This window comes from Vitis vinifera, chromosome 11 (assembly GCF_030704535.1).
Source record: "Vitis vinifera cultivar Pinot Noir 40024 chromosome 11, ASM3070453v1".
In the NCBI taxonomy this organism is placed as follows: Eukaryota; Viridiplantae; Streptophyta; class Magnoliopsida; order Vitales; family Vitaceae; genus Vitis; species Vitis vinifera.
Window position 1 is genome coordinate 3,347,735 of NC_081815.1, and position 21,766 is coordinate 3,369,500.

A 21,766-nucleotide genomic window follows, 5' to 3' on the forward strand; every position below is an offset into this window, starting at 1 on the left:
GCTCATAGGAGATGACTTTTTCCTTTTGGTCATTCATGCGCAGATCAGTGTTAACATGGCTAGACCTGGACATTTACTTTCACCCTTTTCTGTATGCAAATAAGTAATCTCTTTCTCATAATTGCATCCACACTTATAATCCCTCCACTAGTAGATCACTAGAGAAGGCAGAATCATGATTTCTCATTCAAGGAAATCATGAAACCTTTGCTTCCACCTTAACCACCCTTAAATCCTCCAACCCCATAATCATTTTTCCTAATCCTAGCTTTTTGTCAAAACAGAAAAAGAATATACGGCTAACGGTAGAGCCTTTTGAGCCCTAACACCATATGGATCATCAACACTACAGATCATAAACTGACAGGTTTTAAATGACATGGACGACTGATTTTAAGTAATCAGAGTTCTATAAGTTACACAAGCTAACAATTAACATGAGCAAAGATAATTGCAAGCAAAACAATCTAATTTGATAACCTAGCAGCTATCCACATTAGGCCTGTTTAAGGAATATCATACTGCAAAATTGTCTGTCCTCTAATGATTGGTGGGGTTAAAACAATAAGCCAAATAGCCCAAAACCCATTTTCACGGACCTTATTTCTATTGTATACCAATCCCTAAAATAAACCTCTTCAATCATGAAGTATTAACATGCAAGCAACCGAATCAATAGTTAATCTTAAAAATGAAGCTTTTCAATTCTCCTAAGAACCTCACAGTCACTCTGCCTCCATACTTCTTTCTCTTCTGCCCACAATGTCAAGAAGAACGACCCAAGTCCTTGAATCAATCCACCTGATGAACACAGCCCAGATTTTCAGAGAAGCAATCAGAATTATATTTCTCCACCCAACCCATTTCCATTCCATCTCCATCTTCCTATTCTCACCATTACCAATCTCCCTCTTCATGTCTCACTTCCTCATTCACCAGTTTCCACAAATACCAATCTCAGCACTTAAAGCCATAGACCATTCACTTGGGCAGCATGGAGTTCTTCCCCTGCCCAAACTTCTACCCAAAACCCTTGTTCACATCATCATTTGCTTCCCTTCAATTATCACTTTCTCTCTCCTTGGAAGAGCTGCTACTGTTCAGGCAGTTTCAGATGGTTACCATGGAATCAACCTAGACAGAAGAAGGCTACTTATGAGAAGTGGATTGGTTTGGGTCAAGCTTCTCCACACAAGTTTCTGGGAGTTTCTTATTGTACTTGGCCTTTTTGGAGCTTTGGTGGCTAGTTTGGCAACAGTGCCAAAGATTTTGTTTGCATTTGGGGTATGTTCGAGGGTATTAGGATTTTTTAGTGTCCTGGGGTTTGCAGGGATACCCTTTTGTGTTGTATTTGCCCATGTTATGATTGTGGGGAACTTGGCAAGGGTTGTATCAGTAGTGGAGAGTGAGTGTTACGGGTTTGATTCTATAGTAAAGGCTAAGAGACTCATGGAAGGCAGGCGACATACAGCCCTAGTCATGGCTTTGTTGAGTAATGTGGGATTTAGACTTGTAGAATGCTTGTTTGAATTTAGGATGTGTACAGGGATGAGTTTGTGGGAAGGCCCCCTGTTGGTTTCCATGTATTCTTTGGTGCTTGTTTTGGACACAGTCATGAATGCTGTCTTCTACTATGCATGTAAACCTCCAGATTTCAGCGTCTTCTGACAAAGAAAGGATGCTCATATACTGAAAATAATCCTCCTATGGTTTCAGGAGAGGGGAGATTTTTTATTGCGTAAGCCATCAGAAAGTTCCTTTATCCAGGGCGAAGGTAGGTCGGGGACTAGCACAAATGCTTTGCTTTATCCTTTAGAAAAGATAAGAAGAAACGTTTAGTTATTGGCTATTGCTTATGAGAATCTCTGCTGTAATTCCATTTCACCTATAAAAAAATAGAACAAGAACTTGAATAAAAGCATGTTCTCACATTGGAGATGGGGTTGGTTTCTTCACTCAAATAAGAGCTAGGAGTTATTCAGATATTTTGTTTGAATAATTATTTTAATGTTAGACAAATTCAAACCTGCTTACACTTGACTAAAGATAAAACATGAACCATCTAGGTCTTATTTTGACAAAATCATATTTGGCCAATCTACAACACTCTGCACTGGCTTTGCTGTAAAGTAGAAGACTAATCTTGTTGCTGCATTTCAAGTCATAACCTAAAAGACTAATCTTCTACCTGAAAGACCATGGAATCCAATGTCAACTTAACTTCTGCCAGGGCCGAAACTTAAACAGCTTCCCTACTGATATATGGAGAAGTAGAAAAAACTGGAAGTAGGTTGCCAGGGTAAAAGAAATAATTACAAAAAATGTTCATGGCATCTTCATACAAAGGTCATTGGTTTGTGGGAGGCAAGAGAGCATATGCTGGATGAAGCCGGAAAGTAATATTGTAATTAGTTTGAATTAATTTGAAAGCTTGAAAGAATGTACATGGTTTTTTCCTCGAAGAATGTCACAGCTTCTCCACACAGTCTAGGGTTATACGTGTCAAAATTGAAGACATGAGAATATTAAGTAATCAAGCCAAAAGAACATAGGTTTACCGATTTCCAATCAAAGTAGAAAATCAAGCTAATCATACAAAGCCTCCATGCCAATTACATTCCATAAAATCTGTAACTCTCAGAAAAAACAACAGGTAATCTCTGTTTGAATTGATAGAAGGGGGGCCCTTTATCCATGGCAACTTCAGCAAGGTTCGGATGTTATAATGCCTTGTCCAATCTTCAACTGCTGAGAAAACAAGTAAAATCCAAACAAATTGTTATTGACATTATCTTATGTTATGGAAGGACATAGAATAGTCAATCTACCATCAATATCTTGGGAAGTCCCATTATATATAGGCAGCTCAGTTCACCAAATCATATTTATACTGATTTTTATAAGTTTATATATAAAAAAAAAAGGATGAAAAAGTAATAAACTACAGGTTCAAGTCAGCAAAGTTTATGTAGTTGAAAACAATAAAGAGCCTTCTCCTTCCATATATGTGGATTGGGGGGACCTGCTCAAGAAAGATTCCGGATCATCCCATTCTACAAATTTAATACAATACTTGCATCCTGTGCAAACATTAATATTTGTCATAATTTGAATATATTTCCTGCTTTTTGTTTGTTTTTAAAACAAAAAACAATAACAACTCCATATAAAATATAGTAACTCTAAGACAAAAGGTAGGGACTAATATTATATTCTAAAAATTTTCTATCAAAATTTTAAATTTGATGTAGTAAAATTTTTAATACTTTCATTTTTTTAAACAGTTTTTAGAGATCATTATCTCTTTAAGCTAAGTCTCTACCATCTGTATGAAAGTCCATATTATTTTTATTTTAAAAACGGAAAACAGGAGGTAAACACCACTAGAAAATTTTCTTATCATGCAAGAAAGGCACATTTTGTTCCATCTAGCAAATCTTAAATCTGTTTCCATGATATGATCACTTCTACTAGTGCTATGCCACAAACTGAAGTGTGAATGTGCTAAGTACAAGTCTTATAACCAAAATTAGTTATGGCATTATAAAAAATTAAAAAATAAAAAAGAAAAGAGAAAAGGCCAGAACAAGATAAGGAGTAATAAGAACTAGAAAGGTTATCTCTTAATTGCAAGTTCGCAATAAAAACTTATACACAGTGATAGTGAATGTACAAAGTACTCCAGGAATCTACCCGGTCATTAACTAATTTATGATGCGTAGCTACAAAGTCATATATTGCATTCTTTCATTATAATAGGACTTGATTACTGATGAGAGCATATCAAAAGAGCTTCCACTCGGATTTTGCAATATCCTAAGTTAGAACCTGACAAGAAGGTAGTCTGGCTCATTTAAAAATAACCATGCAACATAAAATGTAAAAAAAGGATTCATGTAGCCAGTGCAAAGTAATTTGGATTAAGGCTTTGTTGGGCTTACTTGAATTATCTCAAGTCAATTTTTGCAATTATTGCATAGCACTGAGTCGTATCTACTTCCAATCTAGAAATTCAGGTTTCAAGGATACATAAACACATCTGATAGCTGATGCTTCAACAAAGAAAAGAAAATGTTGAATTTTCCTCCCACTTGTGTGGTTGTTAAAACATATGATTATTTTTTTATTTTTTATTTTTTGATAACCGTGGATGTCCAGGCCAGCTTACGCGCACCTCGACTAATTCCACGGGGCCCTAAAGTTAACGACCGGGTAAACCTCCAGTAGCCCTGAGGGGACTCGAACTGGTGACCATTAGGGAGCAAACCCAAGGCCGAACCAACTGAGCTACTCCTCAGGGTTGTTAAAACATATGATTATTGTTATACACTATGTATTGCACAATATTTTTGATGTATTACATGATAGAGTTGGGTCGCCAGCACAAACAATAAGACTAAACTCTCTTATTCCTAAATCTTTTTATTTTTCTTTCAAGTAAAAAGGGGAATTGAGATTGGGTCTCAGGGCCATATTCCAACTTTCACAAGATTCCAAACTTCTCAGTCTACAGAGGTCCAAAATTTAAAACTTCTCTTTCTACAAAACCTCCAAACTTGAGTCTGTTTTGCTTTAACGTTTCTTTACAGGAAAAGAAGCTATCAAAGGTAGTTTTTCTTTATTGCCTCTCTACACTTCTGAAAACAAGTGGCAAAGACGAGATTCCAGGAGACAATGAGAATGATTTGGGCATAGAACTTGAAGATGATGAGTGTAAAACAAAGACTTCTGCTTAATTGGTGTACATTGTCCACAGTCCACGTGTATCCATGGACACATGGATACAAGTTGAATGATGAGATTCCAGGACATGATGAAGATGATTTTTGGATACAGAACCTGAAGATGCTGGACATAAAACAAAGACTCTTGCTTACTTTATGTACATAGTACACACATCCCACAAATATCCAAAGACACATTGCACTCAAACGTATACGTCACAGAATCCAGATATGTAGATATATTTTTACATGCTATGTTTTTACATATATATTGATATAGTATTTTGTTAACATAGGCGCTGGAACTTTTTTGTATTCAAGTTCTTTTTTTTTTTTGTATATAAAAAAAAAGATGTATTAATTAAAGTGAATAAAAACATGAGAAGGATGCCTCCCTATGATATACAAACATGTTCAAAAGACCCAAACAAACCTCCGTTTTACAAGGACTATATAAAAGGAACAAAAAAACCTATATAAGTATAACCTCTCCTAAAGCTCATCTAGGGACCTCACCATGTAGGCCTAACCCTAGGGTATACATGGAAACGGGTTTAAAAACGTCAGTATAGTAGGCCTAAAAATAAACATAGAAATGAAGCAAGTCTCACATCAACTCAGGCCTCTTCATTTGAATTCAAGTATATCAATGAATGATATTCAATATCATATTCTAACCCTTTTTTGCAATATACATGTGTGTGCGCATATTTTTTACTTTATTTCCAATATACAAAAAAACACACAAAAAACAAAAATAAAAAATAAAAATAAAATAAAATGAAGATTACAACAATGACACAATAGGTTACCCAACACAAAAAAATAGGAAAACGATACTCAAGACATTTACTCAACAACTAGCTTTTAGGTCCTTCTGATATACTCCAAGGATTGGGTTTTTCAATAAGACCTATGCAAAAGGTTCCATAACACAAACCCTTCATTCTTTGTGTATTCCTTTCAATTCCTTTTAGATCCTAAATTCAAAATTTAAACCCTCAATGTACCCAATATTTAATTAATCCTTTTGGTAAAAGTTGAGTGTCACAACTCTTGCTAGCAAAAGGCCAAAAAAAAAAGGAAAATGCAACAATGCATGTGAATGATTATTGATCACAAACGGTGAGCAATTAAAATTACAATCAAGAAAAAAAAATGTGACACCATATTTTTTCGATCATCAGCTTAGGTAGCACATGTGGATAAGGAGATTTACCATTTTCTTTTTCTTATCACTCCTTGTATAGTCAAACTAGGCGCAATTAGAATATACTTCATGTGTATATAGGTTACACCTTCTTTGGTGTTTCTTGATCTATCTCCATTATCGATAAAGATAAAAAATAAAAAAATAAAAAAACTTTTGGTATATAGGTGTATTGATACAGGTTGTACTCATACGATGGTTTTTTCTTATTCAATATCCATGTGTTTCATATATGTATGCAATTTTGCCATCTATTTCTTAATAAACCAATTACAACACATAATGAGAAATGATACAGAAGAATACAACAATTAGGCACAAACAATATGTTTTGCAAGTTAATAACTATGCTTGTAGTTCATTATTATATACTCCCAATATTGATTTATGTTATATCTTATGTAAAAAGTCTTATCCTATAACACAAAACCTCTATTTCCTATGTATTTTCCATTTCCTTCTATGATAAGTCCTATCATACTTTTGTGTTAAGTCCAACTATAGTTCTTTATGTGGTGGGAGTAGAAGTAAAAAGATGTTCCTGACTAAAGAAATTTGGAAGTCCCATTTTTTCCCCTTGGGAAGTAGTTTGGGAGGAGAATCTTAACCATATATATCCTCATGAGAAGAGGGTGGATGATGGAAAACAGACATAGCCTCTATAAAGATAGTAAAGAAACAACAAATCACATTTTAATTCATTGTAATATGACCAAAAAAAAGTTGTGGAATCTTATTTTTATCAATTTTTGGGTTAAAGTGGGTGTTTCCAGAATCCAAACTTAGTGAAAAACCTTCTTCTATGATGGAAAACCAAGCCGATGAAGAAAAGGCAAAGGAAGATTCAATGCATGGTTCTCTTGTGGACTATTTTATTTAGTTGTTTTTTATCTTTATTTTTGAAACCTTTTGTATACCACCTGTGTACATCAGGGTTCAAAATCTCGGTCGAGACCGGTACAACTCGAGATAGTCGTATCCGCCTCGGCTATGGCCGATACTGGATCGATACCCGAGTTGGATATTTTGTCAACTTGTGAACAAACTCGGTTGAATTGAAGATAAATGAACAGTCTCGGAGTGAATCCCATGGAAACTTTGAGACAACTCTAAGATCATGTTGAGACTAAGCTATTTGGGTAATTGGTAATGGAAAAAAAAGGTAATATTAGAGTAGAAATGGTGGAGAAGATGAGAGGATCAAAACCCACGAAAATAAAAAATACAGACAGTTAGAACCCTGCATCTTCATCCCTATTTGCATCTTCATCCTTTGGGTTTAGAGGAGAAATGGGTATCTTGAGAGAGAAGCAAAATAGAGAAAGTCGAATTGAAGCCCTAGGCATGGATTCACACAGAGAATAAGAAACAACATGTAGAGAGTGTGAAACTTAGAATGATTGGAACCGATGAAGAGAATGGGGAAGCCATTAGAGGATTCCTACCAGGTAGATATTCAGCAATGAATTTGAATCGTAGAGAGAAGTACAAAAGCCCTAGCTCTTACACCCAACCTTCTCTCTCCGTTGTCTCTATAAAATTCCAAACTTCTTTGTTTTCAGAAATTGGGAGGCAGTTGTTGCTATTTCTGCACACGTGGTATATATGAGAAATTAATTTTGTCTTAAATTCACACGTGCTTCATTTCCTAAAGTTAAATACAATATAACAAAACTTTTATTAATAAAACTATCAGTTCAAAGCGATCCACTAGTCTTTACTCTATGATAGGCTCTCCTGCTAGGGTTGGTGTTGGTTTTTCAAGCTATTTGGGTTTAGAGGATAAATGGGTATCTTGAGAGAGATAGGTGTTTGACCGGTGGATGGGGGTTATGGGTATTTAACAGAGATGAGGATTTGAGTTTTAAATAATATGTATTTGTTTTTTAAGTAGATAATGAGTATTTGGGTTTTGAATAATTTGATGAAAATTATAATGATAAAAAATGAATAATGAATATTAGACTTATATCAAATAAATAGGAAATGAATATTTATATAAAAATTAAAATTAATGAATATATTTTATAAGAAAAATTATATTTATTTTTTTAAAGATGAATCATGGTTTTATTTTTTTAATAATTTAAAATATTTTTTTTTTAAAATCAAACTATTTAATTTAAACAATTTTTTATAAAAAAAAATTACTTTTTATTATTTTTATCTTCAATAAGAAATATTTATTATCAAGTGATTAAATTAAAATATTTTCAAAGATTTTTAATATTATTATAAATCATCCGAAAAATATGCTTCTACTATAATTTGAATAATTTTAATATAATAGAAGTTTATTCTATTAATTTTTTACTCTACTTATTTGTATTTAATTTTTTAATAATTTTCATAATTTTTTAAAATTATTTTGAGCTCTTAAATTATAAGTTTTTGCGTATCACCTGATACCGATCCAAGATACCGAGACCGATGTGTCTCAGGACCTCCTGAGTCAATGATCGATACCGCGACTTTGAACTATGGTGTACATTGGGCGTGTCTCTTTTTATTAAGCATTGCTCTGTTAATATATATATATATATATATATATATATATTTTTGGGAAGCAAACAAAGAATCTATTAAAAGAGTGGTAGGGTGCACCATATGTATACAGGAATTGTACACAAAAAATAATATAAAATATAGAATAATAGCAGGTATCTACAAAAAAACAACCTTAAAACCAAACTATCCAGAACTAAAACTATTTATGAAGGTCGTCATTAAGAAATTTCCCATCTCTAACAGTACTTTAGAACAATCAAGGATGGATTCAATGAAACTCTCTTTTAACCTCCAATCTGCAAGCTTTTTTCTATTAAAGATTTGATTTCACTCTTTTCATAACATAGAGCACCATTTGCCAAATATGACGACTCTTCTTATCCAAACCCTTAAACTTCCAATCTAGGAGTAGAATCCTCACTATAGTTAAAAACACCCATTTTTGACCAAAAATTGTTAAAAGAAACATCCATAACAACTTTGTCCTTGCATAGTGGATCAAAATCAGTAAACTCTTCACTCTTTTTGCAAAGGCTATAGCCATTAACCATCATCCGCCCCTTATTCATTAACATAGCTATAGTTGAGATCTTCCCTCATACTACTTCCCAAGTTAAAAAAAAAAATGTGATCTCATTAGAGCTCAGGAACCCCATATTTCTTTGGCTAGGAAGTCCCCTAGATTCAGCACATCATGAACTATTGTACAACTTTACATTGAAGATTCCCTTCCCATTATCCTTCCAAACTAAAGATACCTCCCCCTTCTTCTCGCACTTTCATTTTATAAATAAATTCCCAATATTGAGAAACCCCCTCCATTTCCCAATCTTGGGAGAGTCTTCTAAAATGCACCAGCCACTAACCTCCCCTACCTTTCCTTTCCCACATGTCAACAACAATAGCATTCTTATGGGAAGCTAGTTTGAACAACGGGGAAATGCTCCTTTCAGATAGATCTCTCCGACTCACATATCCCACCAAAATTTTGTTTGTCTACCATTTTTAACCCAAATAGCTATCCTATGGCTAAATTCCTCCTAACCTTTTCGTATGTCTTTCCATAGACTCGTACCAAAAGTCTCCCTCACCTCACAAGTGTTCCACCCCCTAACTAGTTCCCTAAACTTTCCTTGGATGATCTTCCCCAAAAGCACTCTCGCTCAAAGACAAACCTCTATAACCATTAGCCAAGTAAGGCCTAATTAAAAGGAGGTGTTATATAGTTGGGGAGGTTCTTTTGTGGGGAAAAAAAAGAAAAAATTCTGGAGTTCCATTCCATTATTCATTTTTTGGATGGTTTGGAAGGAAAGGAATAGATTAGCTTTTAGGGGGGGGGGGGGGGGTTTAGCAATTCAGAGGTTCAAATATTCTTTTGTTTGTTATATCTGGGGTTGGGCTAAGTTGTATATGGAGGAGAAGCTGAATTCCCTTTTAGATTTCCTGGAGTGGATTGCCTCCAGTTGAGGGGTGGTTTGTTTTTTTTGGTCTTTTGCTTGTTTTTGGCCTTTGCTGCCTGGTATAAGTCCTGTATACGTTGAGGTTTTTTGCCTCTTTAATGAATTGTGTTTACTTATCAAAAAAAAAAAAAAGTAAGGCCTAATTAAGAACCTCCAGTCTTTTAATGCCTAAACCTCTGAACTTCTTATTTGCAAAGCTTAGACCAGCTTACTAAATGCAATCTTATTGGCTTCTCAAAGATTTCCCCACAAAAAATCAATCTGAATCCTTTCTAATCTGATCCTCACTTTCCTCGGCATAGTAAAAAAGGACAGACATAGAATAAATTGGTAAGCTTGGGAAAATGCTCTTCAAAAGATCTAATCTTCCTCCTTTTGACAAATACTACTTCTTCCAAGAAGCCAATCTTCTATTGAACCTTTCCTAAACATCATCCCATGCAAACACAAGACTTATGAGGTGCTCCCAAGGCCAAAATAAAATAAGAAGTAGGAGTGGAAAACCTCCCAACCTTACACCCAAGCAAAGATCTCAGTCTGCCCACATCCTCCACTTCCCCCACTAGAATAAGTTCACTTTTTTGTAGGTTTATTTTCAGATCTGACACAACCTTGAAGCCTCCTACAATCCACCTCCAATATCTTAGTCGATCCAAACTGGTCTCTCAAAAAAAGAAGAACATCATCCACAAACAAGAGATGGGATACTTGGGAAACCTTCACCCCTTCCGCCCCTGACCTTGAAGCCAGGAATGAACCCTTCCTGCTCAACCCTTGAAATCATACAGCTTAGAGCTTCCATGACAATCATAAAAATATGTATGCATGTATGTTTCAATTTTTTCCTGCTATATCCTGAAATTCAAAATTCTAACCCACCTCATAGCTACTGTTTAATTAAATCCTTAGGTAAAACTCAAGTTCCCACCAACTTTGATGCTTACTAGGCAGACAAAAAGAGCAGGAAAAAATGACAATGCATTAGTTTAAGCATGCACTCAAGGAGAACCAAAAAAGGCAGCCAAGTTAATAATATGCATGAATGGTGCGTTTTGAGTTATTGGGTCGATTATTGAGAGTGCAATTATTATGAGTTTAATTCAAAGATTCCAATGAATCTACTAGACCTCCAAAATTCAAGCAAAAGTCACATATTTAAAAAGTTAGGAAGAGTTCACTCCCAATCCAAGAAAAGGTACATTAACTACAAGAAACATGTTGATTCATCCCAAGTAAAGGCATCATATATTGTATGCACTTTTATGGTAAAACCAGTTGGCCAACATAATAGAAGCATACTAATATCCAAGCAAAGAAATATTAGAAAATCTACCTAAAATGAATTGCTATTCCACCTACTTGGTACTTCTTCATGTTATTGACCTCGTAAGCAACAAATGTAATAGAGTTAAAGAAGCACCAAAATACTGGAATAGAAATACAAATATAATCTAGGCACTTGAGTGCTCCAATCCCTCTTTGCTAATACATTTTTTGGAAGGTTGGAAAAACCCTCCCTCTTGCAGTGAGACACATGCATCCACTCTCATTCTTCATCTCTCAGGACATGAAAAGGATGTCTTGTTTCAGTGCACAGCACACAACCAAATCCAACATTGAAATGTATCAACACATGAGAAAGCCACATATGTGCTGTCTAAGCACTGTAAGTTTATTTTTATGAATATAAATATGTAATAAGTATTTACCTGCATAACTATGCCACACATGTTGTGTGACTAGACAAATCCTTCCATCTTATTACTCTCCATCTACAGCCATAGGTTTTTCTCAAATTCCAAGTAACATGATACGAAGGCAAGAGATATGAAGTACCAGACAAAAAGCATGTCAAGTACTTCCTTGAACAATGAGCTGCATAATCTCATGATATGCAATGATAATAGAACATTCCAACAAATCATCCATTCATATATATCCAACAAGTAAATAATAGAGATCAGGCATCGAAGTAAGAGTCATGTAAACAATATCTTATTTTACTATTTATCCTCACAAACATAATACAGCAAAGTATAGTTATGCTTCACAACTAAGAACAAAAGAGCAAAGAAATTCAATACACTAACTACATGCAAAAGAGGAAAAAGGAAAACCCACCTGCATCAACCACTGTAGTTCTCATCTGAAGCATCAGTGTCTTCATCATCCCCTTGCCGTATTTTTGCAATCTCTGCCTGAGTTCTCTCTAGCATCTCCTTCCTACGCAACTCCAATTCTCTATGAAAATCCATCCTCATCTTCTCCAACTCCATCATCTGCTGCCTCTTGGTCTTCTCAATCTTCTCGTAAATCTCACCAAACTTCTCAATTGAATCTGCCAACAACCTAATTGAAGATCCCTCCTCATCGTCCCCTCCCGGGTTAGTCCTCTTCAGAGGAAGGCCCTCTGAATCATCATCACCATACTCCGAATTCCCAGGGCTATCCCTCATCTCATCCAATCCGTTCGACCTATTCAAATAAACTCGGGGATTCATAAACACGTATTCCCCGGAATCAACCCCACAAGCAAGCCCATACTGTTGCCGACTTGGAGTTGGCGACAACCCCATTAACGCATCCATCTTCTTGTAGAAAACCCATTTGCTATTCCCACCTCCCATTTCCTCCACTTTAGCCCTCTCCTTCTTGTACTTCTTCTTCAACGTATCCAATCGATTTCTACACTGCATATCCGTTCGTTCAATCTTGGAACCCTCCGAGACCTTCTCTGCAACATCGGCCCAATCATCAGACCTCAAACTCTTCCTCCCAAGCTGAACAAACCTCTCTCCCCACGCCTCCAACAACAAGAAAGTCTCGTGCTCCGTCCACTCCGCCGACGAATTCCGTCCGCCGAACGGCAACCTCGAGGTCGGCGGCGGCACCACACGTGGGGCGAACTCGTAATTGTTAACCAAATCCCTCAGCTTCCGCTTCTTCGGATTCAACCCCGAGTCTCCCGCGGGTTCAATAACATCGTCGTCCTCGTCGTCGTCTTCCTCGTCATCGTCTTCGTCCAATTCATCCTCTTCTTGGGCGTTGTCTTCGTCGTCCTCCTCCTCATCTACGACGTCGTATTGAGGTGGGACTTGAAGGGCATACGAGGCGTTTCGCACGGGAAGCTTCTGGCGGTTGGAAGACGGCGCCGTATTGAAGGAGGAATGGTGATTGACGGAGTACCGTTTCGGAGGGTACCCAGCATCATCTTCAGTATCGTCCATGTCACAGATAATTTAGAGTTGCGAATACCAAAACCTGACCCTAATTTCAACGTAAAGATTCCGATTTCATAATTTCAGGAACCGTCATCTGAAACCAAATCATATGAAGAACGAATCTCGAAATTCAGAAAACCCTAATTGACATGAGTTGGGGATGGTCTTGTTAGGGTTTTGTAGGTCGGAGAGAGAGAGAGATAGAGAGAGCCGAGGTTTTTGACTACTTGGCTCTGTAAATCTATCGAGGTTCCATCACCTCGGCAAACATCGGATCTTTTCGGCAACACGATTTTCCGTACACAATCTTGACTCCATTCATGAAATTGATCTCACTCCCTCATCAGATATCTAATTTTTTAAAATAAAATATAAATAAATGGAAAGTATTTTATTGAATGCAACTTCTAAATCATTGAACAACCTCATCAACTCACATTTTACTACAAATTCTTATAATTTCTAAAAAGAGTCGGACAATTACTTAATGCCAAATAATAAATTTGAGGATAAGATTTGTGCAAAATCTTTACTACATCATTATTTGAAGTTTTTTTTTTTTTTTTTTTTTAACTACGCATATTTTCTTGGGTTCATCTCAAACTGTGCAGACCGATCCAATCCATCTTTGTTGATTCAAATTTAAAGGCCAACCCTAGATCCAAAACATGGGCCCACGTCAACATGGGCCGAAGGCGTGTGGATGGATCTGCTTCAAATGGCATTGTCTCTTTACAATAAAATCATTACTTCTACCATGAGGTGTTGCATCCAAGCATTTACTTGAGCCCAATCCGGTTCGGTCCATCTTTTGGGTCGGAGGACACGTGAACCGGTGTTCTGGATTGGCTTCTTTTTGCCCTTTAGCAAAAGGAGTGGTATCCCACCCCACAGCATTGGGCCACTGGTGGAATGGAGGATATTGAAGTTTTGAAAAATCCATGAACTATAATTTAAGTGGAGGGGTTGATAGACTGAAATGGCATAAGAACAATACACAGCATTTGATATGTCCTGCCGATGCCAATATGCTATTTTTGAATGAAGTGGCATGCTTCTTTTCTCATCCAAACAGAAGGATAGCATGAATTTCATTAATTCTAAAGAAAGAGAAATGGGATGAGAGGGGAAGGGTCAAGGGTGGCCATGAATGCGATATATGGCAGTCACGTAGATGGTCATGTTGTCGAGCGGTGAAGCAATTATTAAAATGTCCCAACTTCCAACAATATTTAATCTCTCTTACTTTTTTTTAAAATTGGTTTGTTGGGAATTTTTTTTAAGAAAAAGTATTGGAATAGGAGGAAGAAGCAGCAGTGGGAATATTAAATAAGGTAGGTCGAAGAAGTTTCTATATAAAGAGATGAAATGTTGCATGTAATGTGTGTAGCAATGGGAAGTTTCATGGCGGGAAAATTTGGTTGGGGGGTTTTGTGGGTTTGGGTGTTGGTGGTGGTGGGCTGTGCATGTGTTGAGGGTAGGAAACTTGATGAGAAGAACGATGGAGGAGTGAAGAAGCCAGAGTGGTTTTTTGATGGTAATCCAGGATGGGGTGGTGGTGGGTGGAAAGGGCTGAGTTTTGGGCATTCCTTCAGTTTTGGTAAGGGGGTGGGGTTTAGTTTTGGTTCTGGAAAACCTGGCATTGGCGGGAAACCTGATTGTGTTGGTGGGGGTGGGGGTGGCGGCATTGGTGGTGGAGGTGGAATTGGCGGCGGCAGTGGTGGGGGGATAGGTGGTGGTGGCGGGAAACACCACAAGAAGAAGGAAAAGAAGCATTATGGTGGTGGTGTTGGAGGAGGAATTGGCGGTGGAGGTGGAACTGGAGGAGGAGTTGGTGGTGGAGGTGGAACTGGAGGAGGAATTGGTGGTGGAGGTGGTGGTGGTATTGGAGGAGGGGCTGGAGGAGGCATTGGGAAGGGAATAGGAGGTGGAGGTGGTGCGGGTGGAGGAGGGGCTGGAGGAGGCATTGGGAAGGGAATAGGTGGTGGAGGAGGAGGAGGTGGTGGTGGTATTGGAGGAGGGGCTGGAGGAGGCATTGGGAAGGGAATAGGTGGTGGAGGTGGTATGGATGGAGGAGGGGGGGGAGGCATTGGCAAAGGGATCGGTGGTGGTGCTGGTGGTGGATTTGGGGGAGGCATAGGTAAAGGGATTGGTGGGGGAATAGGAGGTGGTGGTGGTGGCGGTGGCGGTGGCGGAGGCATCGGCAAAGGAGTTGGTGGAGGCGCTGGTGGTGGATTCGGGGGAGGTGTAGGCAAAGGGATTGGTGGTGGTGGAGGAGGCTTCGGAGGAGGTGGGGGGGGCGGCTCTGGCGGAGGGATTGGAGGAGGTTTCGGGGGCGGTAGTGGTGTTGGTGGAGGAATCGGTGACGGTGGTGGAGGATTTGGTGGGGGTGGAGGCGCTGGAGGGGGCATTGGTGGAGGTGCCTGAATCGGCAACGACGGTGGTGTAATTGGCACTTCTGTTAACAACGCTGAAGTAAAGAAACCATGAAGCAGAATCACTCCGTAATAAAGCGACAGTGTAAGGCTGCAGACTTACACCTCTACCTCTACATTATGCCACTAAGACCTTGTATCTCTTTCTTTCATATTTACACTCCCCTGTTTCCTCCTACTCCATGTATCTTTTAATTAACATTATCTTAACAAAGTACTCTATTTATGTGGTTCCCATAGCAGGATCTTCTGCAATCCCATCTCTTTCATTAACTTCCTCTCCGAATTCCTTTGCACCCAAATATATAAATGGATTCAGGATTTGATCTGTCACTAAGATTTTGATCTATTGACTAAGATAAAGACAGAATAATCATAAACAATATAGAGTTGAATTTTTACCACTTCACTTTTTTCATGGATTCCATTATTCAAAAAAAAAAAAATCATACAAAAGAGAAATGTTTTTACCTATTTTTTTTTTTTTAGTATAATTCTTAAAATACGATTGAAGTGCATAAGAAGGTTATATTTATTAAACATGTACAGATATAGCTATCTATATATCCATCTCCTCTTTTATTGCATTTCTATTCGAGTTTGTGCTCTATCAAAATTCAAATTTTTATTTTCTATTCAATGAAAATTGACACACTATCATTTGAATTTACTATGGGCATCATATTCATATATAGATAAGATACTTTATTAGATATTTATGTAAGAATTATGTTTTGGGGTTACATATATTCATAATTGCTCTTATAATTAAAGTATGAAGGATTTTTTATTCAAAAAAATCAATATTGATTAGTTTCTTTCAACTATAGTATCCCACATAACAACTCAAGTGAAGACAAATTCAAATCCTATTGAGGGTTCTTTTGTAACGATACGCTCCCAACAACTTTAAAACGCTTCTACAAAGTTAAGAGAAATTCATACTTATATAATCCCTAATGTAGGATGTCACAAACACCCATACCGAGGTCGAACCGTGTAGATAATGTCCGTTTTTTTTATCCAAATGGGCTCTCATGGCTTTAAAATGCGTTTATAGGATTAAGAAAAGTTTATATTTATATAGCATTAGAAACTTTTCCCCTATTCGATGTGAGGATGTCACAAAAAGTCTCTTGATGATATTTCAATGTATAAACACCCAAAAAAAAAAAAGAAAAAAAAAAAAGAGGAGAATCTGCCATCACCCACATTTATTTCCATCCACAAGTGGAATTAGGCAGCAAATTTAAAATATCATACATTTAAATGGTAGACACTTGGGACATCACACCAACTTGAGAGTGAGGGATAGTTTACAAACCACAAGTCAGCTCAGGATGAGAATTTTTCAGAAATCTCCATCGTACACTCTTGAGGCACAGAGTGTAGATTCTTGTTGAAAATCAATCTATTCTCCGCTTATGGTGAGGCTAAGCCTTCCATGAAGATGATATGTCAGTTACTGCCTCTCCAACTGTCAAATAAAGTTGGTTTGTTCCAAACAAATCAAGGATTTTTGAGTGATGGAGCTTTTCCATTACGCTTCCAACAGGATTTACCAACACCAGCTAGAAAAAATAGTCACCACAAAACAACACAAAGTCATGATCTTTAACAGGAAAGTAAATCGGAAGTTAGGGTCTTTGTCATGCTGCCTTACCTGAACTGATCTATTCAGCAGTGTCTTTCTAAGTTCATATATAGCATCAATACCGCTGCTATCTATGGCTGTCACTGCTGAAAATTTTGGGGAAATTTTGAGTTAGCATAGGCTTATCCAGTCCAGACAGATTCATCTTTTTTTTTTTCATGTTATTTCAAGGAGTTATTCTCATAATCATTTTTGCCCCATCTCATACAGGACTAAATTTCCTTTCAGTGTATTGAACCCTCATACCTGTCATATCCAAAACCACACATTTCAGATTCTCCTCCTTTTCTTTAAGCCTCTCTTCCTCTTCCCAAACCCATCTTAATATCCTGCAGGAAGAAAAATAAGTTTGAACAATCATGATATGGAAAAGAAGGCTACTTAGGTGTAGTAGACAGTATATGCTTTTGCAAAAGTATATCAACTTAACAAGAGATTGACTTAAATTACATAGGTACAGCTAAACCTTTCTTGAAGATAAGTTGAATTTGCAAAATAGATGGGAGATTCAATGCCTAGGATGAGGAAGCATGGAACTCTTGAAGCATTCTCATAGCGACTGACATTTTGGTATATTTGAGTACCGGGGATATTCCCCAATGCCACGGTGTTAGGCCTGGTAACATGCAGGAGAATCTTGAATACTGAAACTCCAACCTGAAATCATGGGAAAAGTATCAAATTCCTTCCAAAAACCATAAAACCATCTAATGCTTGTAATGCCCGATTTCTTGATGATAATGACTAATCATACAAAACATGTGTATATGCATGATTTTCGTGTGTGAAGCCCCCTAACCATGTCATGCAGCTCAAGAGGCCACAGTTGTTGTTTCAGTTTCTTGGTTTGGTGAATAATGTAGCCTGCATGAAGAATGTTTCTGACCAAATGGAGCATTAAAGAAAACTAAGAGAAAAGTACAAGGAAAAGAAGATTACAGAAATGGCGAGACCCATTGGCACAGAGATAAATAAGACACCAAAGAAAGAGCACAAGCAGGCCAAAAACTCAAGCTTGTCAAGCTTCCACAACAGAAATGCAGCATTGTAGTCTATCAACCCAATCACTGCAGTAATGATGATCGCTGCTAAGACTAAATTTGGAGTGTGATAGAACAGTGGCATGAGAAATAGCAGTGTCACAAGCACTGCTCCTGCCATCACTATGTTTGAAAAGGCTGTTTTTGCTCCAGCATTGTAGTTTACAGCAGATCGGGAGAATGACCCTAGAATTCATTAGATTAAAAGGATTGGCATCGTTCTTGGAGAATATAACACAATGACTACACTATATATCGAATGGATAAGACTATTACCTGTAGTAACATAGCATGATGAGCAAGAACCAACCATATTCATTAGACCAATTGCCATCATCTCTTTGTTTCCATCAACTTGATAATTTTGCAGAGAAGCAAATGTTCTTCCCACTGCAATTCCTTCCTATGAATGAAAGAAAATATCAATTTTCCCATGAACTGTTCTGATAGCAAGGCCAAAATACTACTTACAGTGAGTGATAATATCCCTGTCACAATGCCTGCTTTGATAGCAAGGCCTAGATGAGGGCCATGGAAATATAGTATGTTTGCTGAAGGTGGGTTCAGACCATCTGGCAATTCACCAATCTGTTCAATGGCGATAGATTTACATTCAACATCACACTATTTGAATTTTCTTGACAATTAAATGGAGGATATAATCATCTGAAATAAAGAAAATATAGCATTTGAAAGGACAAAGTTCTTACCACTGAAACACCATGAAGTTCAGATTTGAGTAGGTAGACTAAAAGAGTTGACAGAATAACAGAAGTTAATGGAGCTGCTGCTGAAATCCAGAAAAGCTTTGGTCTCTTCAAGCTCTGTCAGTTGATTAAAACAAACCAAATTGTTAGAAAACATTTCAAAATTGACTGTAAAATCATTTAGAAAAATTGAGTTTGGTGACAGATTATTACTCACAGTCAACCTTGCTGTTAGTAGAAATATTAGGAAACCGAAACCTAACACAATGGTTTTCCAGGACCACTGCATATAAAAAATATGCATACCATATAAGTTAGTATTTTTCTTTTCACTTTCTGAGTGTAACTTAAACTCTCTTGTTCTGTTTCTTTACCTCTTTTGTGTGGCCGAAAACAGAGGACATTACAGGGATGATCTGCATTTTTTTAGTGAAGTGAACAATCCCAAGCAATCCTTTTAGCTGCTGCAAGGACACAATAACTGCTGCTCCAGCCATGAAACCAACCAGTGTCGCTTTAGAAAGAAAATCAATTATGAAGCCTAACCTGTAAACAATCACATCAAGGTCCTTGAAAGAAAAAAGGAAGAGAAAAAGGAGGACAAAAAACTATGCTTTTCATAGAGAAGCCACGGCCAAAAGCTTGAAAACTAATGAAAATCTACCAGATTGGTGTTTCAAGAAAACAAAGTTGGTTAATTAAAGCCAAGACAGTGATTAATGTTTAGGTGAGCTATAACTGTGGGGTTTAGTGGAGATTGCGATTCTTCCATTAAAAAAAAAGTTTTCCATTGAAGCTTGAGCTTTCCTACCTGAACAAACCTAAAGAAGCTTGAAACAAACCAGCAAAGAAGGTAGCAGTGAAAGCAAGTCTAAGATAGAGATCTGATTCATGAGTAGAAGAGACTGTTTCACTTAGCATTGTGCCCATGACCAAGGATGCTATTGAAACTGGACCCACACCAAGATGTTTAGAGCTCCCAAGAAGAGAATATATTAATGGTGGCACAAAACTTGAATCTGCAAAATTTTTATTCATAAGAGAAGCTTATAAGAAAGAAAACAAAAATGCTTGAATCTTATTTGTTAGCTGAAGAGAGTGTAGTGAAACTCACAAAGTCCAATTATAGGAGGCAAGTTTGCAAGCTTGGCATAACTGATTCCCTGCAACAATAGCATATCAGCATAGCAAAATTTTTTATTTTCTATGAACCAAGTGTGGGTTCTCAATTTTCATTGACTTTCAAGGGTGGTGCCATAAGTTTCTGTTAATTATAGAGCATTTTTTTTTATTTTCTTGAAAAGGAAAAAGGGAGCAAATAAGATAAGCTGTTGAAATTCTTATCTCCCCACTAATTCTGATGAGAAAAACAGCTAATTAAATTCACCCTGATAACCCAAAAAGTAAAAATAAAAACCAATTCAGATAATAGCCCAAAAATGCAGGAAAAAAAAAAAGGTTCATGCAGTTTAAAGCTGCCAAACCATAGAAAAAAAAATCACTCATTTGTCCAAGAAAGAAAAAAAGATAGAAAAGATTAAAAAAAAAAACATGTGCTTCATGTTGATTTTGTATCTCACCTGAGGAATGGCCAGGCTAGCAATGGTGAGTCCAGAGACGAGATCAGATCTAAAAGTACTGAGACTGTAACTAGGCACCCACTGCAGTATAGGGAAAAGACAATGGAGACCCAGAACCACTTTCCTGAGAAAAGTCTGGTTCTTGAATCTGTGGAAAGGATCATCAGGGAAGAAAATCTCAGACAGTCTGTGCTTGAGTTTCTGAAATGTAGTTTTCTGGGGTGGCAAACAAACTCTATGTATCTCCAGAGGCTGCAACAACACTGGGCCTATTGAGAGCGTAAGATTGAAAGGAGTTTCAGGGGTTGAAACAGCTGAAGAATCTGCTTCTACTCTCTTTGAGTCTACACCCATTTCTGCAAACTACCGCCTTTCAAAAGCGTTGGACAAGCAAGAAACTTGGTTTGAAACCTATATATATATATATATATAGGGGTATTTGGAGGGCATAGTGGAAAGCGTTAGTTACCAGCATTTGTTTGGCTGGGAAGAGAATTTCATGCACTTCGCACAGTTATTCACGCTCTGCATATGTCACGTGGAAAGCACGCTCCAACTTCTCTCTTAGAAATTTTGAATTACACATTCCATAATTTTTTTACTTAATTCTAACAAACTAAAATAATCTACTTGAAAAGATTGAGCATATTAAAAATCAACAAAATTGAAATGTTAATTACAATTGCTAATCCATAAAATTTGTTAGTGTCCATTTTAGATACATTTCCTATTTTTTAAAAATAAAAAACTTTTATATAAAACTAAGGAGAAAGTGGGTTTGGCCCACTAATTTAAAAATATATAGAAAAAACAATCTTAAATTTTATAAATCGATTTTATTATCATCAAATTAAAAATATTTTAAAATACATACACTTTTTCATAAATTCGATAATCATTTTCCTGTGATAATATTAAATAAAATTTATCAAAAAACCAATTTAACAAGTTAAGTTAATAAATATATTTTATAAATAAATATATTATAAATTTTTATTATATATTCTCAAGTGATAAATAAGATTTTTTTTCTACTTATTTAGTTAATAATGATTTTATATTTTATATTATATAAATCTCTTCATCTTCTTATCTTTTTTAATAAAATTGAATAATTTTTTTTATTGACATCAATAATAAAATAAAATAAATTTAAAAACTTAAAGCCTAAAAATATAAAAATAAAATATTGACTTTCACTTTGCTCGTAAAGTACTAGCTAAAAAT

General features: G+C 36.6%; 4 protein-coding genes across 5 annotated transcripts; 2 read left to right on the forward strand and 2 right to left on the reverse strand.

Moving 5' to 3' along the window:
- Positions 1 to 678: 678 nt before the first annotated feature.
- On the forward strand, positions 679 to 1,727 carry LOC100250739 (uncharacterized). The gene has a single exon (XM_002281160.4). The coding sequence runs from the start codon at positions 763 to 765 to the stop codon at positions 1,666 to 1,668; it is 906 nt and encodes a 301-aa protein (XP_002281196.1). The 5' UTR covers positions 679 to 762; the 3' UTR covers positions 1,669 to 1,727.
- Positions 1,728 to 2,530: 803 nt separating this feature from the next.
- LOC100245606 (uncharacterized) lies at positions 2,531 to 13,800 on the reverse strand. Of its 2 annotated transcripts, none has more exons than XM_003633078.4 (2): positions 12,024 to 13,800; positions 2,531 to 2,745 (listed from the first exon to the last, which is right to left on the reverse strand). In XM_003633078.4, exon 1 carries the CDS (start codon positions 13,127 to 13,129, stop codon positions 12,029 to 12,031), a length of 1,101 nt encoding a protein of 366 aa, XP_003633126.1. In that variant the 5' UTR covers positions 13,130 to 13,800; the 3' UTR covers positions 2,531 to 2,745; positions 12,024 to 12,028. The 2 variants fall into 2 exon arrangements, with proteins under 2 accessions (XP_003633126.1, XP_010656339.1); XM_010658037.3 differs by having other exon boundaries at positions 2,531 to 2,748; positions 12,024 to 13,729.
- Positions 13,801 to 14,515: 715 nt separating this feature from the next.
- On the forward strand, positions 14,516 to 15,550 carry LOC104880677 (glycine-rich cell wall structural protein 1). The gene has a single exon (XM_010658193.1). It carries the CDS (start codon positions 14,516 to 14,518, stop codon positions 15,548 to 15,550), a length of 1,035 nt encoding a protein of 344 aa, XP_010656495.1.
- Positions 15,551 to 16,739: 1,189 nt separating this feature from the next.
- On the reverse strand, positions 16,740 to 20,940 carry LOC100262777 (probable sulfate transporter 3.4). The gene is made up of 13 exons (XM_002281199.4): positions 20,540 to 20,940; positions 20,074 to 20,122; positions 19,771 to 19,978; positions 19,334 to 19,505; positions 19,177 to 19,242; positions 18,963 to 19,076; positions 18,724 to 18,840; positions 18,529 to 18,655; positions 18,152 to 18,438; positions 17,679 to 17,869; positions 17,459 to 17,541; positions 17,222 to 17,298; positions 16,740 to 17,129 (listed from the first exon to the last, which is right to left on the reverse strand). Exons 1-13 carry the CDS (start codon positions 20,891 to 20,893, stop codon positions 16,992 to 16,994), a joined length of 1,983 nt encoding a protein of 660 aa, XP_002281235.1. The 5' UTR covers positions 20,894 to 20,940; the 3' UTR covers positions 16,740 to 16,991.
- Between the last annotated feature and the right edge of the window lie 826 nt (positions 20,941 to 21,766).

What these genes read in the sequence shown, in the direction of transcription:
- LOC100250739 (XM_002281160.4), top strand. Translation starts at nt 763, where the DNA reads ATGTCAAGAAGAACGACCCAAGTCCTTGAATCAATCCACCTGATGAAC.
- LOC100245606 (XM_003633078.4), bottom strand. Translation starts at nt 13,129, where the DNA reads ATGGACGATACTGAAGATGATGCTGGGTACCCTCCGAAACGGTACTCC.
- LOC104880677 (XM_010658193.1), top strand. Translation starts at nt 14,516, where the DNA reads ATGGGAAGTTTCATGGCGGGAAAATTTGGTTGGGGGGTTTTGTGGGTT.
- LOC100262777 (XM_002281199.4), bottom strand. Translation starts at nt 20,893, where the DNA reads ATGGGTGTAGACTCAAAGAGAGTAGAAGCAGATTCTTCAGCTGTTTCA. An exon ending in CAGGGATATTATCACTCACT is followed by an intron (nt 18,656 to 18,723) that starts GTAAGTAGTATT and finishes TTTCATTCATAG; the next exon opens with GAAGGAATTGCAGTGGGAAG. An exon ending in ATCATGCTATGTTACTACAG is followed by an intron (nt 18,439 to 18,528) that starts GTAATAGTCTTA and finishes AATGAATTCTAG; the next exon opens with GGTCATTCTCCCGATCTGCT.